General features: G+C 52.5%; 1 protein-coding gene across 8 annotated transcripts in view; it reads left to right on the top strand.

Moving 5' to 3' along the window:
- Kazn (kazrin, periplakin interacting protein) overlaps window positions 1–18737 on the top strand; it is an 892416-nt gene that overhangs the window by 796435 nt on the left and 77244 nt on the right. For all 8 annotated transcript variants that reach the window (XM_050120356.1, XM_050120354.1, XM_050120350.1 and 5 more), the window contains one exon: window positions 6268–6459. In XM_050120356.1, the coding sequence (XP_049976313.1) occupies window positions 6268–6459 (192 nt within the window). The remainder of the gene's footprint in view (window positions 1–6267; window positions 6460–18737) is intronic.

Genomic DNA, 18737 nt, shown 5'->3' on the forward strand with positions numbered 1-18737 from the left:
GGGGGGGGCTTGACATAGGCAGAGGTCCCTAGGCAGGGACCAGGGCAGGAACAGGGCAAGCCTATCCTGACAAAGCAGGGAAGTTGGCTCGCCCTGCCCGCAATCCTGCCCTCTGGCTCCCCACACCGGGAAGTCATTGCACCCTGGCCCTTGCCCGTGACACTTCTGGCCATCACAGAATCCTGAGTGCTTTCAGAGCTGACTTTGTAGCAGACCGCCGTCCCCCTCAGACGTCAGGAAAAGCTGGAAGTGGTAGTGGCTGTTTAGAGAGCCTTTGGGATCCTTTGCCCAGCCATGGGAAGAGAGGGATCGTGGGGAAATTGAGATGAGGAGGCTATGCCTGTCACCCCGAGTGCACCCTCTAGTCTGGCACCCTCAAGAGAGCAGCCCTGGTTTGCCCCCACACCGTGTCCCTCTATGCTTCAGTATCCCTGAAGATGCCTTGTCCGCCGGGGTTCCCGTGATGATGGAGCACCAATGTCACGTGGAGATGAGAGGGCCTGGCGGGGCGGGTTGGCACCACCCAGGCAGAGGTGAACAACAACCTCAAATGTGCTCGTCAGCCAAGACCCTTCTCTTGCCCATTGTACAGTGTAGCACGGAGGAGGACCCGGGCCACTGTGGAGACCTCACTCTCAGCCCTGGGCTGCCAGCAGCCCCCTCCCCATTCTGTTTTTGGGTGCCCCTCCTCCACTAGGAACCCCTTCGCTGAATTCCCACATTTCTGCTAGCCCTGCCCCTTCAGGTGACTTTGTCCTCTCGCTGTTTACCTCAAAACTTCCCTCCAAGGGTGTCTCATTCCTCCTGGCTTCAGATAAAGTGTCCAGTGTCAGCCACACCACCTGCATAGGGCTTGGCCCAGACCCTACAATAACAAGGCCAGCTCAGGCAAGGCCACCTGCCAGGCTCAGACCGGCCCACAGAGAGGCGATGCACCTTGCCAGAATCTCCAAGCCTCTCCGGGCTCAGCACAGGGTCACCGTGTGACCGACCTTAGGGAAGGCTCTAGCACGGGGCCAGCAGCCATAGTCTCTAAAAGGCTGGAGGGGGCAGTAGTGATTGCTTTATCAGTAAGCCACCTCTCTCTGCCTTTCCTTCTGTGCACACATGGCTCAGGTGGCCCTCCAGGGAATATAGACCCGCCACAGTCCACAGAGCTGCCAAGATGCCTTCGGAAGAGGCCCCCTAGAGAGCACAGGTTAGCTCCGCGGCTGCATGACTCCCTCCCTAGGTTTACTTTGCAGGAGGCCAGAGTCTGAGCTCAGGAGCAGGTGTGTGCTTGGCTGGTGACCAAGGTGTCTGCCAGTGCATGGTAGGCAGCACCCTCAGTCCAACTTCCTCACACAGGCTCTCTCTGCCCCGCCCTGTTCTCCTGTCTCCCCTAGGCTAGTGACAGAGCCTGCCTTCCCTGCCCTTCATAAAGGCCTTGCGTGCCCCTTAGCTCACCCTGCAGGTCAGGGGAGGCTATGGCTCAGAGTTCCTTGGGTGCTGAGATCATAGCCTTCTCCAAGAAGACAGAGGACACAGTCTCTGTCATGAAATTGAGCCAGACATGGTGGCACACACTTTTAATCCCAGCACTGGAGAGGCAGAAGCCGGTGGATCTCTGTGACTTTGAAGCCAGTCTAGTTCCAGGACAGGCAAAGCTATGAAAAAAGACCCTGTCTCGAAACAAAGCAAACTGGTGGTGATAAACTACACCTGACCAGAATGTTTCTATCCAATCTGTGGCTGATGGGCAGCCTGTGCCCCAGGATTACTACAAATGCAGCGCAACATGACGTGATAAACTTACTTAAAATTACAAGAGTTGGAGGGATTTTAAAATACTACTACTACTACTATTATATTATTTTTGTTTTGTTTTGGTGTTTTTTCCTGGAACTCACTCTGTAGACCAGAACTCACAGAGATCCGCCTGCCTCTGCCTCCCAAGTGCTGGGATTAAGGGCTTGCACCACCACCACCTGTCTGTTGTTGTTGTTGTTGTTGGTTAGCTCCATTGCAGTTCCCAGGGCCTGAACTTTGTAGGTAGCAGCATTATGTCACAATGTTAAAAGGTTTAACAGAGCCTAAGAGACAGTTGCCTTGTTTAATGTTTACTGAAGGCCAGGAAACCAGCCGTGGCTCCATTCTAGCATTCAGGTCAGATGCCAGGGGTTAACATCAGGAAGTGGAGGAGCCAAGACTGAGCCCCACTAACCGCCTCAACCTGCCTGGCCCTGCCTCTATCTGAAGCACCCGGCACTGGGGACACACGCCCACCAGGGCCCTGCCCGAAGCTGGCACTGGGGTGCATGGGAGTAGATCCTATCCCTGTCTTTGAGGAACCCCACATTCTTAGGAGCTGCAGGGACCATGAACCTGGTACAAAGGCTTGGACCCCCACTCACACAGTTGCTGAGATCTACTTCACCACGGGGAGCAAGAGCAAGCTTACCCCTGAGGGAGTGGGGCTGGGGGCAATGACACTGGTGACGAGGCCGCAAGACTCCACTCTCGCTCCATGCCGGGACTGATAAAGACCTGGGTTCCTCTCCTGAGCCTGAGAATGATGTCTTAGATAACAGTGTGCAGTGGGTGGTTTGACCACTATGGAGGGCTAGACAGTTACACAGCCCAGGACCGTGTAGCCCTCTTAGCTTGCTTCATGTGCTTCTTGTAGACACGTGGTGGGGGTGTTTGCATGAGGAAATAGCAAGCCTCCCTGTTCCCAGAGTATGTCTCAGGACCCAGAATAGGACCATACTCTAGAAGCCAGAACAGGGTGCTCACACCAGACCACCCAGCCCCAAAGCCTGGCTCTGCTCTTTATCTGTAAGCTTGGCCCCATCATTTAACCTCCCTCTATCTCAAACCCCCAATCTAGAAAGCTGGTGTGGAAATAATAGTGCCTATTTCATGGGTTCTTGTGGGGATTAATCTACTTAAGACATTGATTGCCTCTTTATTACTAGGTGGCTGTTGCTGCTCCAGCCATTAAATCCACTCTCTGAAGATAAAATGTAAAAAGATTCAGCCTCACCCCCCCCCATACTCCATTGTCCAAAACTGGGTCACACGGGCAACCCTAGCTGCATTGGAGGCTGGGAAATGATAGCTTGTTAAAAGCAGAACTCTTACAGATGAAAGGAGATGGGCTGTGGAGTAGCAGGTTCCCTGGCAGCTTCCATGGTCACCGATTGTGGATGTGTTCTCTTGGGAGGGTACACTGCAACCCCTCTTCCTCAGGGAAGAGGCACCTGCGGCCTCTTGTGTGGGTAAGTTAGCTCCATGGGTAGCAAGCAGCTCCCTGAGGCAGGAGGGTCTCCAAGCAACAGTCGCCTGGTTACAACTTTTGTTGGTGCCTCTGCATCCCTCCCTTCCTGCTCCCTGCCCAGGGGTCTGAGGCTTGTGGTTTGCCCAGTGCAGGGGGTTACCATCCATGGTGCTGTTTGCCTTTCTGGGCTTGGACAAAGCCAGCACAGTCCCGGAAGCTTCCTGTGAGCGGGCCACGAGCCTTTGTGGCATCTTGGCTTAGCAGCTTGGCCTTCCTCCTGTCTCCCTCAATGGCTGTCTACACTCGCTAGAATGGAGAGTCAATATAGTCTATACTGTCAGCGCCTTAGCCTCCCACACCTGAGAGGCAAGTGTGGCCCGTGCGGCTGAGAAACTTGGCTCGTTTTTTTCTTCATTAATTTGAACCCAACGAGCCACCTGTTCTTGCTGGCAAGCGTGTGTGTTGAGCTGTGCGGCCACACACAAGAGTCCAGAGTCTCTGTTCCCACACACTAGCAGTAATATCCATGTGGGTTTGCACAGAGTACGCCCCTCTGAGTACATTATGAAGGCCCAGAAAGGGATAGTGTCGTGTCCAAGGACACACACTGCAAGGTACCAAACCCTCTGAGGCGGAAAGCCAAAGTTAACTCCAGTTTCTTCATTGTCCCTTGTTTCTAATGTGTGGGTTTGGTCCCCTCCATTCAGCCGGCAAAGCCAGCTGTGCATCTTGGTGGTACTCACGTACTGTGGGCAAGGTGCCAGGTACGTTTAAGTGATTTGTTTTGGGGTAGGACTGGGGATGGAACTCAGGGCCTTGGGCATGGTAGGCACACTCTCTGCCCCTGGGCTCATTTACCCCATTTTGTACTGTTCACACAGCCAGTGCGGGTGCTTGGTAAGCTCGCAGGAGCCTCTCATTTTCCCTTAGTTGTTTTTCCAGCCTGGTTTCCTGTTAGGTGTGTGTGGTTCCCATTGGCTACTTCAGAGCTGGGCTGGGCTGGAGGGCGGGACCTCAGAGCCAGGCACACCTGTTCGGGTGGGTGGTGCGTGTGGTTGCCAGGGCCACCCCCATGCTCAGGTGCAGCAGCTGTTTGTGTTTTCCACCTGCACCCACTGCCTCAGGGTGTTCTAGCAGTGCCAGCCCCTGGTTCACTCTGCTTCCTGTGCCTGTGACCGTGGGAGGGGGCGGCCCTACTGGGAAGAAGCAGCGCGCATGGTCCAATGAGAATGTAGGCCAACACAAGCGAATGCCAAGCCTAATAAGTGTGTTCCACACGCTACGGGGGATATACTTACCCTAAGAACGACCCATGGCTTCCTTGAGGGCAGGCCCCCTTGTGTCTGGGATTTCACTTTGTTGTGTTTTTCTTAATCTGGCAGCCCTGACTGTCTGGGCTTCCTGTGCTGTGTAGCAAACAAGACCCCAAGAAAGGACATAAAATTTGTGGAAGAGTTGGCAAGGGACTGACAGGGCCTCTTGGGAACCACTGCCTGCGTGGACAATAAGAACTCAGTGTCTTCCTCAGAGAGCCTTGAAGACACATCGAAGCCATTCGTTTAATATCAGGATGGGCAAATGAAGACCACTGATAAAGGGGAGGAGAGTTCCAGAGACTTGGGTGCCACTAAAGATGGCAAGCCAGAGTAAGGGACAGGTGGCTGGGGTTAAGGTCCTTTGTGATCCAACCTCCCACCTGGAGAGAGGAATGGCCAGGACCACGCAAACTTACTCTGCAGGTTTTCAGGGGGATGTCACAGTCAGCAGCCTCCACTGGAGTCCACCAGTATAAGACAGAGCAGCCAGGTGCCTCCCCACTCCGGGGTCTTTGGGGAAAGAACCTGCCTGAGGATGTGCAGTGGAGCACAGATGTGTGTCACGTGAAGGGGGTGAGCGTAGGGAAAGCTGGAGGATGATGGGAAGTAGGAAAGACCTTGGCTGTTGTGGCTGGGAATGGGAGGGAACGGAGCTGGACCTGCCTACAGCGGAGACCCTGGGGCTGTTTCCGGAGCTGTCACTGTGTCCTTCAGCTTGGTTCTTTCCCCTGCCACCTCTTTTTTTTAGAGGGTGGAGAAGGTTAAGAAAACTATATAGCCCAGGCTAGCCTTGAATCCATTATTAGCCCAGACCGACCTCTTACACTGGTGTGAAGCAAGTGTGCTACCACACCTGGTAGCTTCATTCTTGACGTGACATCGTAAATGTGATCATCACAAAGGCCTACATATGATCGTGTACACGAAGGCACGACCTGTACATGCCCCCTCCTGTCACCCGCCCCTGTGAGGGCACAGTGCTGCCCCCAGCACTCCTGGCAGTTTGAGGTTTATTGGTCTTAAAGGGACACCCCAGGGCCTGCAGGACTGCAGTGGCGGGTGATGTTCCATGAGCTGTCATCTTTAAAGTCTCATTACCTGGGTACCTTCTGAAGATGCAAGGCTCTCGGGATGCGCACACAGGGCTGCATATAGATGCTGTTATTTCCTACACCCATGGTGCCCCCATTCTTGGGGTTATGCCTGTCAATGCTATGTTCTCTGTGGGTTATAGAACCCCCTCCTCCCATGGGGCATGTGCTCTACAAGATGTAACTGCCCTTAGTCACAAATTCTCCAGTGTGACACTATCCAAACCCTGACTCACCACCAGAGTCACACAGTGGCACACCATAGCCTGGCCTTTCAGAGTTCCTTCACCTCTCTGAGCATCAGTGGCCTGATGTGTAAAGTGGGGATCCTGTTGGTGCCAGGCGCAGGTTTGGGGGAGTCTACAAGAAATCACAGATAGAACTTCCCTAGGCATGGGGTGACTTGTGGTCAGAATGTTGATTCCTGTGTCTGTAGCCGGCAGGGGGATGCTGAGTGGTCACAGAAGCATCGGCGGCTCAGGAGAGTGGCAGGTGTGGGTCCAGGGCCCACTTGGGAAAAGGTCCTGTGTGCACAGCTCACAGGAGTCACCTGAGCCCTTCCAGGTCCCCCCACCTCTGACCAGCTGCTCTTGTCCCCTAGTGCTCCTGCGGGAGGAAGTGGTCCAGCTTCAGGAGGAAGTGCACCTTCTCCGGCAGATGAAGGAGATGCTGGCCAAGGACCTGGAGGAGTCACAGGGCGGCAAGTGCTCCGAGGTCCTCTCAGCCACAGAGCTTCGGGTGCAGCTGGTACAGAAGGAGCAGGAGCTGGCCAGGGCCAAAGAAGCCTTGCAAGGTGAGTGACCCGCAACAGGGGACAGGCTTGGGCCATTCTGAGCTTCCTGGAGTTGGTCCCTGTCATATCCTGTCTCAGGGTGACAGTAGCCCTGAGGAGTGAATAGCAAGTGGGCTTTTAAAAAAGTGTATTTGAAGACAAGGAAGTCTTCAAATTAAGGCTGCATGTGCCTTTAATCCCAGCACTTAGGAGGTAGAGGCAAGCAGGTGTCTGCAAGTTCAGCCTGCTCTACAGAGTCAGTTCCAGGATAACCAGGGCTGTTACACAGAGAAACCCTGTCTCGAAACAATAACAACAAATTTATTTGAAATCTTTGTTAGTATATATTTTATATAATAACGGGATTGTTAGGACATTTTCATACACGTATATAGCGTATTTTAATCACATTTATCCCCATCACCCTCTCTTGTCCCTCCCACTCCACTGCTCCCTTCCTCTTTCCAGCCAGGCCCTCTTCTGCGTTCCCCCTCACCCACATTGAGTCTCATTAGGGCTGCTTACAAGAGTATGGTGAAGCGCTGTTTTTAGGAACGCGGGCACCTTACCAGCAGACGTCTGCCGTGCCTTTACACAACTATTAACTGCCCACAGATTCTCAGGCATGGGTGGGTCCTCGGAAGTCATCTCTGATAGACCAAGACACTGAGCTACTGCTGAGGCTATCCTGCATTCTTGGAGCCTGTGGGACCTCCCTGCTCAGGACTGAGCTTGTGCTGGGCTCTGCTGGAGAAGTGCCTGCGGCCCCACTTATACTCCTGTTCCCCAAGGCAGGCTCTGAGAAGGGGCCGAGTGTATTCTCATCATTCAGACCATTGTAGTTTCCCTTTGAGATGCGGCATTGTGCAGCCCTAGCTCTGGGGAGACCCTTGAAGCTCTGCAGGTGTGTTGGAAATCTCTTGCTGGACCCCAGTTTTGTGGTTACCAGCTGGCCAAAGATTACACACCAACGAGCCTCAAGTGCAACCAGGTTCCCTGAAATAGCTCTCGGTTCCTTTTCTCCTCCTGCAAGGCTACTTGCCCATTCTCCGGGCTTCAGGGAAGGTTCCAGACAGTTTTTTGAGAAAGATAGGAAGCTTGTCTAAGATGCAGCTGCCCTGTGCTTTGAGAAATTGGTCTACAGTGTCTCCAGAGAACAGCTTTTGGGGTGTGCATAATGCTGACTTGAAAGAGTGCATTCAACCTTTTGACATTTGTGACAGATGTCATCTGCAAAGGTTCACACCTGAGAACCGTGCAGTCCAGTCACAAAGCGTAAAGAATTGCAAAAACAAGTCTCATGTTTTAAGTCAGTCTATGATTCTGTGCCCTCCCCGAGGGCTGCGGGTTGACCATGTCTGTCAGACATCTAGAAAAGCTGTGTCCCTGAAGCCAAAGCTTCCTTGTTACTTCAACCACCGTGACACCGGGAGCTGTCAAGGTTTGCATTTGACCAGTCCTGGATGAGCATCTCAGGTTGGGGAGAGGAGCGGTTCAGCCTCCAGGTCTATGAGACATCATGCAAGGGACCACAGTGGTGGCTCAGGTCAGGTGTCCTGTCGGGAGCCTGGTCACGCATTGCTGTAGAGCAGCGAGGAGTCTGGGGTATGAACCTTCTTGCTGTCTAGCTTTGCCCTGGTGAAGTTCTCACAAAGGAAGAGGGACTTTTGTTGGCTGATGAGCCGCCTACATCCCAGCAGCTTTCCCTGACCCTTGCTTTGGTATGCACAGCTGACTGAGCAGGTGGTCCTGTGACACATCATTGACACACCCCCAGGGTGTGTAAGGAGCCATCGAGAGGATGAGTGTGTACAGCTTTCAAGGCATATGAGGGGGATCTTATTTTAGCGATGTGTTAGTTACGGTTTCCATTGCTGCGAAGAGACACCACGACCGTGGCACCTCTTACAAAGGAAAATATTTAATTGGGGCCGGCCTGCAGTTCAGAGACTTAGCCCGTTATAGTCATGGAGGGAAACACGGCAGCACACAGGCAGATGTGGTGCTGGAGAGGTAGCCAAGAGTTCTACATCCAGACCCACAGGCAGCAGGAAGAGAGGGAGCCATTGGGCCTGGCTTGAGCGGTTGAAATCTCAAAGCCCACCCCCACTGCCGTGCTTCCTCCAACAAGGCCACACCTACCCTACCAAGGTCACACCTTCTGATAGTGCCACTCCCTATGGGTGATGGGGGTGATTTTTATTCAGACCACCACAGTCAGGGATGCCGTGACTGGGTATTGATGGTGTAGGCATTGTGACCCAGCTACTACATAATGGCTGCATGCTTGGGAAGTCATTTTCCAAAGGTGCCTGCTTTTTCTCCGTGCAGCTATCTAGAGGTCCATTCCAACCTAGGTGTCTGTCCTTTACTCTGCTCAAGGACCTCATAATATCTCCTGCCATCTTCACTATGGAGTCTCATGGCCTGGAGTCTCCTTGGTGCTGCTCAGCCCAGGCTGTACATGCCCAGGTCCTTGGTCTTGCCGAGCCTGACACTCCATGCAGAGTTGGTGCTGGCTTGGGAAGCCACCAGACTCTGCCTCTTGCACCTTTCCCAGAGTTTATTCCAGGGACAGAGGACCTTTCCTCCCCTGCCCTTGGCCAGGAGCAGAATTCTCAGCTGTGTTTGCTCTTCAATGACCATGCTAGAGAGAGAGCCAACTGGGAATGATAGGGGCTTGGAAACTACTTTAGCTCAGCCACGGGGTGGCCAGCTCTGGAGTCAGATTTTAACTGAGCTTGTACCCCAGCTCTATCTATCCCTTCACATTTTCCTTTATACCCTAGGCTAGCCTTGCACTCGCTATATAGCCTAGGCTAGCCACCAGGTCACTGTGATCCCTCTGCCTCGGCCTCCCAAGGACTGGGATTGCAGGTATGAACCGCTGCCACATCTGGCTCGACCTCTCACTAATTTTGACCTTGTCTAAATTTCCCAACCTGCCTGAACCTGCATTCCTTTGAGGTAATGGTAGTGCCCGTGTTTCTCACCTTCAGGGCAATGAGAGAGTGGCTGCCTCTTAAGCCGAGAGGGTTGAGTGATGTGCAGGATGGCTGGCTCACTACTTCCTGTGATCTATAGAGAAGCCCAGTGATTGGCAGATGCCAGAGGCAAGGCCTGCCTTCTCAGATCTCAGAAGCTCAGACTACCTGTCTGGCTTCTAGGCCAATGGCACCCCGCCTCCTCCCCAAGCCCATGCACTCAAGGCCACAGGGTCCCTGAAAAGCTAGTGGCTGGACATGTCCAGTCCCTGAGAGCATTCCACCTGGAGTCCCGCAGCGTCCTACAGAACTCGTTTCTGCACAAGCCCCTGCACCAGCGACTGCACAAATTGCAGACAGATGTGGCAGGTGGAGGTGGGGCGTGCAGAGGGATTTATGCACTGTAATGAGGAGAACGGGCGGACGTGGGCGGACGTGTGCCGGCGGAACAGGCAGCAGATGGCAGTGACACTTGTTAACAGTCCGTGGCCCCAGGGAAAAGCAATGCCCCAAAGACTTCCGCCCTGGCAGAGGCCCCACCTCCACCATCTTGCCGTTTAGACGAGACCTTAAGTTTGCAGCTTGGGTGAGGATTGGGAACTCTCGCAGGCACAGGCACAGTGGTCCCCAAATGCTGACATCAGACTGGGAAGAGAATCAAGCATAGGAAGCCAGGGGCTTGGAGGACGCCTCTGCTGCCCTGGGGGTGAACGTGGGCATGTTGGTTTCGGGTGTTTGGTCTCCTCGTAAGTTTAAAAGTAGACCGCGAATGAGCAAGAAGCATGGTGGTGGGTGTCTAGCCCCTCCCCTAGATACCCCCGTGACTCCCACTGTGCTCTCTGGGAGCTTGCGGGACCATCTGCTGTTGATAATTTCCCAGGATTCCATTTCCTGACTTCCCTGTAAATCGCGGCTGTTGTGAAAATGGCTTTCTTTCATTTTTTTTTCTTTTAAATCTCTTAACAGTGTGTTGAACATGCTGAGCAATTTCCAACAACAATAAATACGATTCGAGGACATAATTTTTAATGACTGCATAATGTTCCACCAAATGGAGGCTCCATTATTTACTCAGCCATTTTCCTGTCATTGGACATCTGAGCTGTTCCCATGTTTTCTCCTCGCTCCCTCGTTTGGCCACTATCACATGACAAAGATCTGGCTTGAAAACCTGTCTTTTTCTCTTGTCATTTTCTGTATTGCATTTCTTACTTAGTGCGCACATGTGCGTGCGTGCGTGTGTGTACGCATGCATGTGAGAGACTCCTGTTCATGTGCATGCATGCATTTGCCAGGGTGTTTGTGCAGACAGCTTGCAAGAATCATTTCCTTCCTTCCTCTTCTATGGGTCAACAGGCTTGGCAGCAGGTGCCTTTACCCTCTGAACCATCTCATCAGCCCTATTGTTTACTTGTTGAGCAAGGGTCTCATATATTCCAGACTGGCCTCGGAATTGCTATAGTCTAGGGACTGGCCTTGAACTACTGATCCTCCTGTCTCTGGGTCCTGAGTGCTGGGATTATATGCTGCTACACCTTGTTGGTATGGTACAGGGGATCAAGCCCAGGGCTTGGTGCATGCTAGGCAAGCAGTCTACCAACCGAGCCTTACTTCCAGTCTCTAATTATATTTATTTATTAAAATCGCCTTATTTATGTGTATATATGCATGTGTTCACAAAAGTGCAGTTACCTGTGAGGCCAGAAGAGGGCGTCAGATCCCTGGAGCTAGAGTTAAGGTGGTTGTGAGCCACCTGGTGTGGGTGCTGGGAACTTAACCTGGGTCCTTTGCTGGAACAGTGAGCCATAACCACTGAGACATCTCTCCGGCTCCTGTCTGTTTTGTGGATGCTGTCTCTCAAACTTTTCTCAAGCTCTTAGGGAAGTGAAAGCCCTCAAGCTGTTTCTGTGGTTTGAAATGTTACTGTTTGCCATTCTTCACCCTGGTGAAATGTCTGAATTCTAGCTGATTCTGAAATAGCAGCAATGAACCCGATACGTGTTAGCATCACTTGCATTGATTTCTTATGTTGTCTTATTTTGGTTGTTTTTGTTTTTGTTTGCTTGTTTCTAGACAGAGTTTCTCTGTGCAACAGTCTTGGCTGTCCTGGAACCCCCCTTTGTAGACCCGTCACAGAGATCCGCCTGCTTCTGCCTCCCTCGTGCTGGGATTAAAGGTGTATGCCACCACTACTGGCTAACGTGGATTTTTGAAGTGAGAAGTGACTAAGTGGAGTCAACATGTGTTTTATGTTTTGTGTTGTTTGTTTTTTGAGGCAAGGTCTCTCCGTAGCCCTTGGAGCTTACCTTGTAGACCAGCGGTCTCAAACACAGAACAGATCCTCCTGCCTCTGCCTCTTGGGCTGCCCTGTCCAGCTTTTGTTTGTTTGTTTTGAGGCAGAGTTCAACTGTGTAGCTCAGGCTGGCTGGCTCAAACTCACAGCAGTCCACCTGCCTCTGCCTTCCAGCTGCCTGGGTTATAGGTGTGAACTGGCATACTCGGCTTTACTGCTGTTTCTGAACAACTCCTCTGCCTACATCATAGCTCAGTGCAAGCCCTCTGGGCTCCTGTAGTGCTCTGGTGGAAAGCTGACCTCACCCACGAGGAGCTGGAAAAGAGAGGCGTGTACCGGTTGCCTTAATTATGTAGCCATGGCTACACTTTGTCAGCAGGAAAGTTCATGAGTGGTAGGTAGGTCGTTTCCTGAAGAATCCCTTGTTGCTTCATGTAGTCCAGCCAGGCTTCGAACTCCCTATGTAGTCAAGGCTATCCTTGAACTTCTGGTCCTCCTGCCTCTACCTCCCAAGTGTTAGGATTATAGGCACACACCACCACACCAGGTGGATGGTCCAAAGGTTGAGTGTTTCATTATCCATTATCTATGTGTTAATGTCACCAGCATTGTCTCCCCAAAAGTCGTCTTAGTATAGAAAGATCTTAACGTACCATCATGGTGGCAAATCAGCCAGATCTACAAGAGGTAGTTCCAGGACAGGTTCCAAAGCTACAGAGAAACCCAGTCTCGAAAAAACAAAAAAAAAGGGGGGGGGGGATAACAACAACGACAATAATAGCAATACAACGTTGGGAGACAGAGTCTCTCTACATAGCCCTGGCAGTCCTGAAACTCACTTTGTAGACCAGGCTGACCTTGAACTCACAAAGATCCACCCGCCCTGCAAGGAATGCTGGGATTAAAAATGTGAGCCACCAAGTCCAGCTAATAATAATATTTTTAAAGTTTATTTCAGAGCAATAAGAATCCTCCCGCCTCTGCCTCCAGAGTGCTTGGATTAAAGGCGTGCGCCACCACCGCCCGGCTCATTATTATTACTACTATGCGTGTATTACACATGTCATGCTACCCTGCCCTGCAACCTTTGTTAGCCAATACTTCTGTGCCCTGTCTTTAAAATGGGCATAAGAGAGCTAGGCGGTTTGGGGGCCAACACTTGTTCCCAGAGTTCTCTCTGTGTTTTGAAGACATTTAGTAGAGACTTCCTTCATAGATGTCACAGCAGGAAAGAAGGGGAGCCCCAAAGAGTAGGGAGGGAAGGTGTGGATTACTGTGTCTCACTGAGACCCTGGAGTCACTGGGCTTGTTGAGTCACCTCCAGTATTTGCTCTAGAGGTGTCCTTGGTCATAAACGCCGGTCTAGACCAGTTTCCCCACCCCTTCACCCAGTCCCTTCCCTGTGCAGCTCAGGGAGCACGGTCTGTCCCCTGAATACCTGCAGCCTCAGCTGCGGCTCAGGGTATGTTTTAGGAGCAAGCTAGAGTTGCTGACCTTGAAACCCTGATCCTGACTTCTGATTCTGCCCTGCTCCTTCCTGGGGTGGGGAGTGAAGACATGCAGACGTAGACATGGACAAAGCCTGCTGTGAGACACACCAAGCCCCAGACATGGTTAACTCGTCTCCCTGGGGATCTCCAGCCATCCTTACCATGCTGGGTCAGGACACACCCTGCAAGTGTGACAGGAGAATGAGAGCTATGCTGGCCTTTGTCCCAGAAGAGGCACCCAGGCCCGATCCCAGGAAGTCCTATGCTGAGTTGGCCTCTGAGGTGGTCAAGTTTAGCTGATTCAAGAACTGGTCCAACGTGGCCCAGGGCACAGATCAAGTGTGACAGTCTTTGTCCTGGTTCCTCTCAGCCATGCTTGCTCCACAGAGGGATGCTTTTCCTGGCCTTAGACAAGAGGAGAGGACTGATTTCCTTGGTACCAAGGTGAAGACTTGTACCAGTTTAACACGGAATATGTCCCGTCCAACTCCAGGGCCGGGTACTGTGGTTGGATAAAGACTTTGGGTAACAAAGCAAAGGCCCCGTGAGGATGGCAAACCGAAAAAGAATTCTGAGGCTGGGTGTGGGGGCGGCACCTTTAAGGTAGATCTCTGAGTTCAAGGTCAGTCAGCGCTACACAAACCCTGACTCAAAAAAACCCTGATATTCAGTATGTATATAATTAGTATAGTTCATAAATGAATGTATAAAATTTTTATAGGTCAATCATACATTGAATGAATATATATGAATGTATAATAAATATGAGTATATGTGGATAAATATGTTCAAGCAATTCTTTAGCAGCCCTGCAGGATGTTCTCCCCACTCTGCAGATGGGGAAACTGAGGCACATAGAAGAAATCTACTGGTAGATAGATTTTAAATGGAGGGTGAGTCAGGTCAGGCAGTGGAGGATATAATCCAGCTACCCAGGAAGCCGAGGCAGGAGGATTGCAAATTCAAGGCTAGCCTGGGTAGCTTATTGAGCCTCTGTCTCCAAATGAAAAGTAAAAAGAGGGCAGGGGATATGTGCCCAGTATATGTGGGTCCCTAGATTTAAGCCCCAGTACTGCAAAAACAAATTTAGGTAGGTGGGTGGACGTGTGTGTGTGTGTGTGTGTGTGTGTGTGTGTGTTGTTTGTGTATGGAGAAGTGCCTGTCTCTGAGTTACTAGTGGGAATACCACACAGCTGTTGTTTGGGGGAGTGTCCAATTACCTTTTAAGTGACTAAGTATTTGCAGTGTGGCTTTCAGGGTCAGACTCTCCGATGGAACCGAGGCGGTGGGCACAATTGAGTTGACAGTCAGGAGCACGGAGTCCACAGCTGGGCATACAGCGTGCCCAGGCTCCTAACCTAGAAAATGGAAAGGTGACAATATTCATTCAGGGCCCTTGTCATCATGCCCCACCTCCTAGTTCCTACAAGCAGCAAGCCGAAGATCAGGTCCCTGCATGAGGAGCAGACAGAGCCTGTGGAAAGGCCGAATACAGGCTGCTGTGGACATGGTAAAGGGTGGAATTGTAGAGGCTGCCGCCCTCATAGCAGCAAATGAGGGTCCAGGATTCAGGCCCAAAGGTTCTGCATGGCTATCGTCGGCCTGCTCACTTACTCTGGCAACCTCTGGAGGTCTGAGCATGAGATTCCAAGGAAAGGCAGAGGGCTTAGTTAGAGCCCAGGGCTCAGACACTGGACCACACCCAGTGTCCAAGTTCCAGGAAGAGCTGAGCAGGTACTGCCCTGGCTCAGATCCACTCAGCCACCCCGCAGACAGGCCCAGCTAGATGATGCTGGGTGAGCGGTTGACCATCTGTTGCCGGGAACTCTCTCCTGCCCTGTGCCTCACCTTTGGTGGAGCACCTGACTGGCAGAGCTGCCCTCCGAGGAATAGTTAACCCTTTAGGGTCTGTGGCCCCTGTGATCAGGCCTTCAGGAGACCGACTGGTTTTCAGTCTTTGGCTTGTGCCTCCTCTCCTGTCCCTGCCACTGAAAAGTGAGCAAGGTTGGGATGAAGAACGAGCCAACTCGGTACGGCCAATGTCCAAGGTTAGCCCAAAGGTGAGGCTCAGGAAAAGGGTAGGGAGGGGAGTAAGCCTTCAGACTCTGCGGGTTCTGCTTCAGATTCCAGAAGGTCCTTGGGCCTGAAAGGTGTCCCCGAGCCCTGGCTTTCTGGTTCAGTGACCTGTGAGCACTGGCCTTTGTGGCCACCTGAATGATCTGTGGACTGTGACTTCCACGTTAGTCTGTGCTGCCCTGCCTCTTGGGGGAATTTGATTTTCACCTTCCTTCAGTGCAGAACAGGCCAGAATGACCCTGGTAGCACCCAGGGGGGCAGGTCAGCCTGCCAGCTCTGTTAAGTTGCCAAAGCTTGGCAGGTTCCTGGGAAATGTCCCCTGGGGAGCTGACTTAGAGGCTATGAGCTTGGATGCCAAGTAGGCCAGGTCCAGCTTGTCCTGCAGTGCCAGGCCGGATGCCAGGACTGACGGCCTCCCCACTGAGCAGGGATTGGTATTGACTTCACACTTGATCTGAGGTACCACGAACACCTCAAGGGCAGGGTTTCTGTTTCAGGCAAAGACTGCCTCCTCCAGGAAGTCCTCCTGCTCCCAGCTGTGCCCTCTACAGCTGAAGACCTCTCTCTGCCCTTGGTCACATGCTGATCTGACACAGGGTGTCACAGGATCCTCATAATTCACAGTCTCGGGTGGGCTGAGGCCTTGACAAGCAACTGGGACCTTGTGAAGAAGGTGCTCAGTTATCCCAAATGGCATGGCTTAGCTGGTGTAACAGTGAGGAGGAGGAGGAGGAGGAGGAGGAGGAGGAGGAGGAGGAGGAGGAGGAGGAGGAGGAGGAGGAGGAGGATCTCAAAGAATGGTGGCAGAATGGGCGAATGGGCATAGCCAACTCCTTCCGCCTGCGGTCAGCTCTTTCTCAGTGGGTGCTAGTATCTTCCGTGTCCCCAGTGAAGCCACTTGAGGCAACTGTCTTTGTGGAATTTCTCTTCGTCTAGTAGGATGTCTTTTCTGGACGATTCTGCAAGGTCAGATACATACCCCCGAGTGGCCGTTTTTAGCTTGGTAGCTGACGCCCACTGAGCGGGTGACATCTACACAACCTGGAGGTTCTGGGGTGCCCAGGGCTGAGCGTGTGGAAGTGGCCAATCCCTTGAGATGAGGACATTTCCAGGTAGATACTCATACCAAGCCCCGTGGCCGCAGTGTTAGTAGCAGGTGGGGAAGATGCGGGTCCTTGCGGGTGCACCGGTGGCGTGTGGAGAAAGTGGCACAAACGAGAGTCTCTGTCACATTGCACTCTGCATGCGAGCAGGGTGAGAGAGCCCTCACCGCCCAGAAAGTCCTTGTTTTAAGCAGCTAGAGATGTTTACACAGGGAGGGAGGTTGCCTGCCAGGCTTCTGGCTTCCGTGGTCCTCAAGAAAGAATGGCACGTGGGAGCGTCCACAACCGAGCACCCAGGATGCTCCATCCCTGGAGGAGCACTCTTTAGCGCCTCTCGTCCTCCCGGACACTTTCAGCTCCTTTAAATGGAGAGGGACAGAACCTCAAGACAGGTCGCCTGGCTTGCTCAAGGTCATGTACGCAGCAGGTACTAAAGTCAGGGACAAGTTGTGGGCCCCCCCCCCCCAGTCTGATTAGGTGGTCATCCTCAGCTACGTAGCAAGTCTGAGACCACCCCGGGTTACGTGCGGCAGTGTTTCATAAAAATAAAATAAGAAAGGCTGATTGAGATGGCTGAGTGGGTAAAGGAGCTGCCAAGCCTGACCCACCTGCGTTTGGTAGAAGGAGAGAACCAAATCCTGCAGGTTGTCCCCCAACATCCCTATGGCATATATGTGTACATATACAAACACACAAATATATAAATATATAACATGACTTTTTAAAAAAAAATTTCTGAGACAGGGTTTCTCTGTGTAACAGTCCTGGCTGTCTTGGAACTCACTCTGTAGCCCAGGCTGGCCTCGAACTCAGAGGTCTGCCTGCCTCTGTCTCCCCAGTGCTGGGATTAAAGGGGTGCGCCACCACTGCCTGGCTGTCGTGACACTGCTTTAAAGAGCGGACACAGTTTGTCTGGGACACTGGAAGAGAGTTGCGGGAGAGCGAAGACTGTTGAATGCTGTGCCGTCACAGCAGGAGCAGCCTAGGTCCGGTCCACGTGGGCAGGATCGCTACACTGGGAGGTGGTTGTCAGGCGTGCAGGAAGGGGAAGCCGTCAGCAGAGGTGGAGGCTGGATGCACGCACAGGTCATCAGGAGGCAGCCAGGGGGTCCATTTGCTCCCCACAGACAGGAGAATCTGTTTCTATGTGTACCCTGACTCCTGAACTCTGAAACACACCCCTCTTGCTTCCTCTTGTCTGCATACTCTGAGGCTTCCCCTTCCAGCTCAGCACTATGATTTATGAAGGCATAAAAGGTGACTCAACTCTTTATGGACCTGAAAGGGCCCATCTTTATTGTGACAGGGAGGCACAGGCTTCTCAGAAATTGTCCTCGTGCCCGTGAAGACTGGTGGATGCAGAGGTGTCAAAGGGAGCCATTAAATCACAGGTCACATCCTCAGTGACGCCAAAGGGGCAGAGCTTAGGTGTCAGCTCCCTCCTGGAGGAAGCCAAGGGACCTGGAACAGCTGGAAGAGGCTGGTGTCTCCCGGGTGCAGCTTTCCAAGGAAACCTCAGCAATACCAAGTGACTCCCTGATGGCTGCATAGCCGAGCAACCACGGCCCCTCATCCCCACAGCCCTTGGCTCTCCCTGGGTAGCATTGTATTCCTGGGGGTGTCAGGCTATGGGACGGGCATGGCAGTCTCCTGAGGAGCAGGGGCTCTGACAGGTCCAGGGAGGGTAGGCCAAGTGACTTCTGGGAGCAAGTGACAGGAACCAGCTCAGGGAGGAGCAGGCAGGACTTGCTCCTAACTCCGAATACTCAGCAATGTTCTCACTAATACTGTCTGTTTCCGAAGTCGATTTGTAGATTGTCTACACAGCAAGGACCTCAGCCCACAAAGGAAAGACCGGTCACCCACCTGTGTGTTAGAACAATTGTGAGATGCTGGCTGAACTTCCTTCTTGTCCGTATGGTGTCTTTGTGTAAACCCAAAAAGGCCCGTTATAGACAGAGAAGAAAGGACAGCTCCTTGCCTTGAACATAGTCCTGCTGATGCGTGGCTGTAGGCAGGCAGTGGTACCTGCATGTGACCCCAGCTCTGAAGGAGGTGCAGCCAAGCACTAAACATGCCAGTCACAACATCAGCTGCATCTCGGCTCATCCAGCTAGCAGGAGCTTTGGGGGCAGTGTCCACGCTGGGCAATTGTTCAGACCAGCCCTAGGTACAATTCATGGCCATTTCTACTGGTTGTGGTTGGCGATTTTTCTGTGAGTAAATAAATCATCAGATAGGAAGCATAGAACCAGATGCTGGTGGCAGGATGCACGCTGTGGTGAGGAGGAGGAGGAGGAGGAGGAGGAGGAGGAGGAGGAGGAGGAGGAGGAGGAGGAGGAGGAGGAGGAGG

The sequence above is a fragment of the Alexandromys fortis genome, unplaced genomic scaffold (assembly GCF_014885135.2).
Source record: "Alexandromys fortis isolate MF-2015 unplaced genomic scaffold, M_Fortis_MF-2015_v1.1 scaffold_174, whole genome shotgun sequence".
NCBI lineage: Eukaryota > Metazoa > Chordata > Mammalia > Rodentia > Cricetidae > Alexandromys > Alexandromys fortis.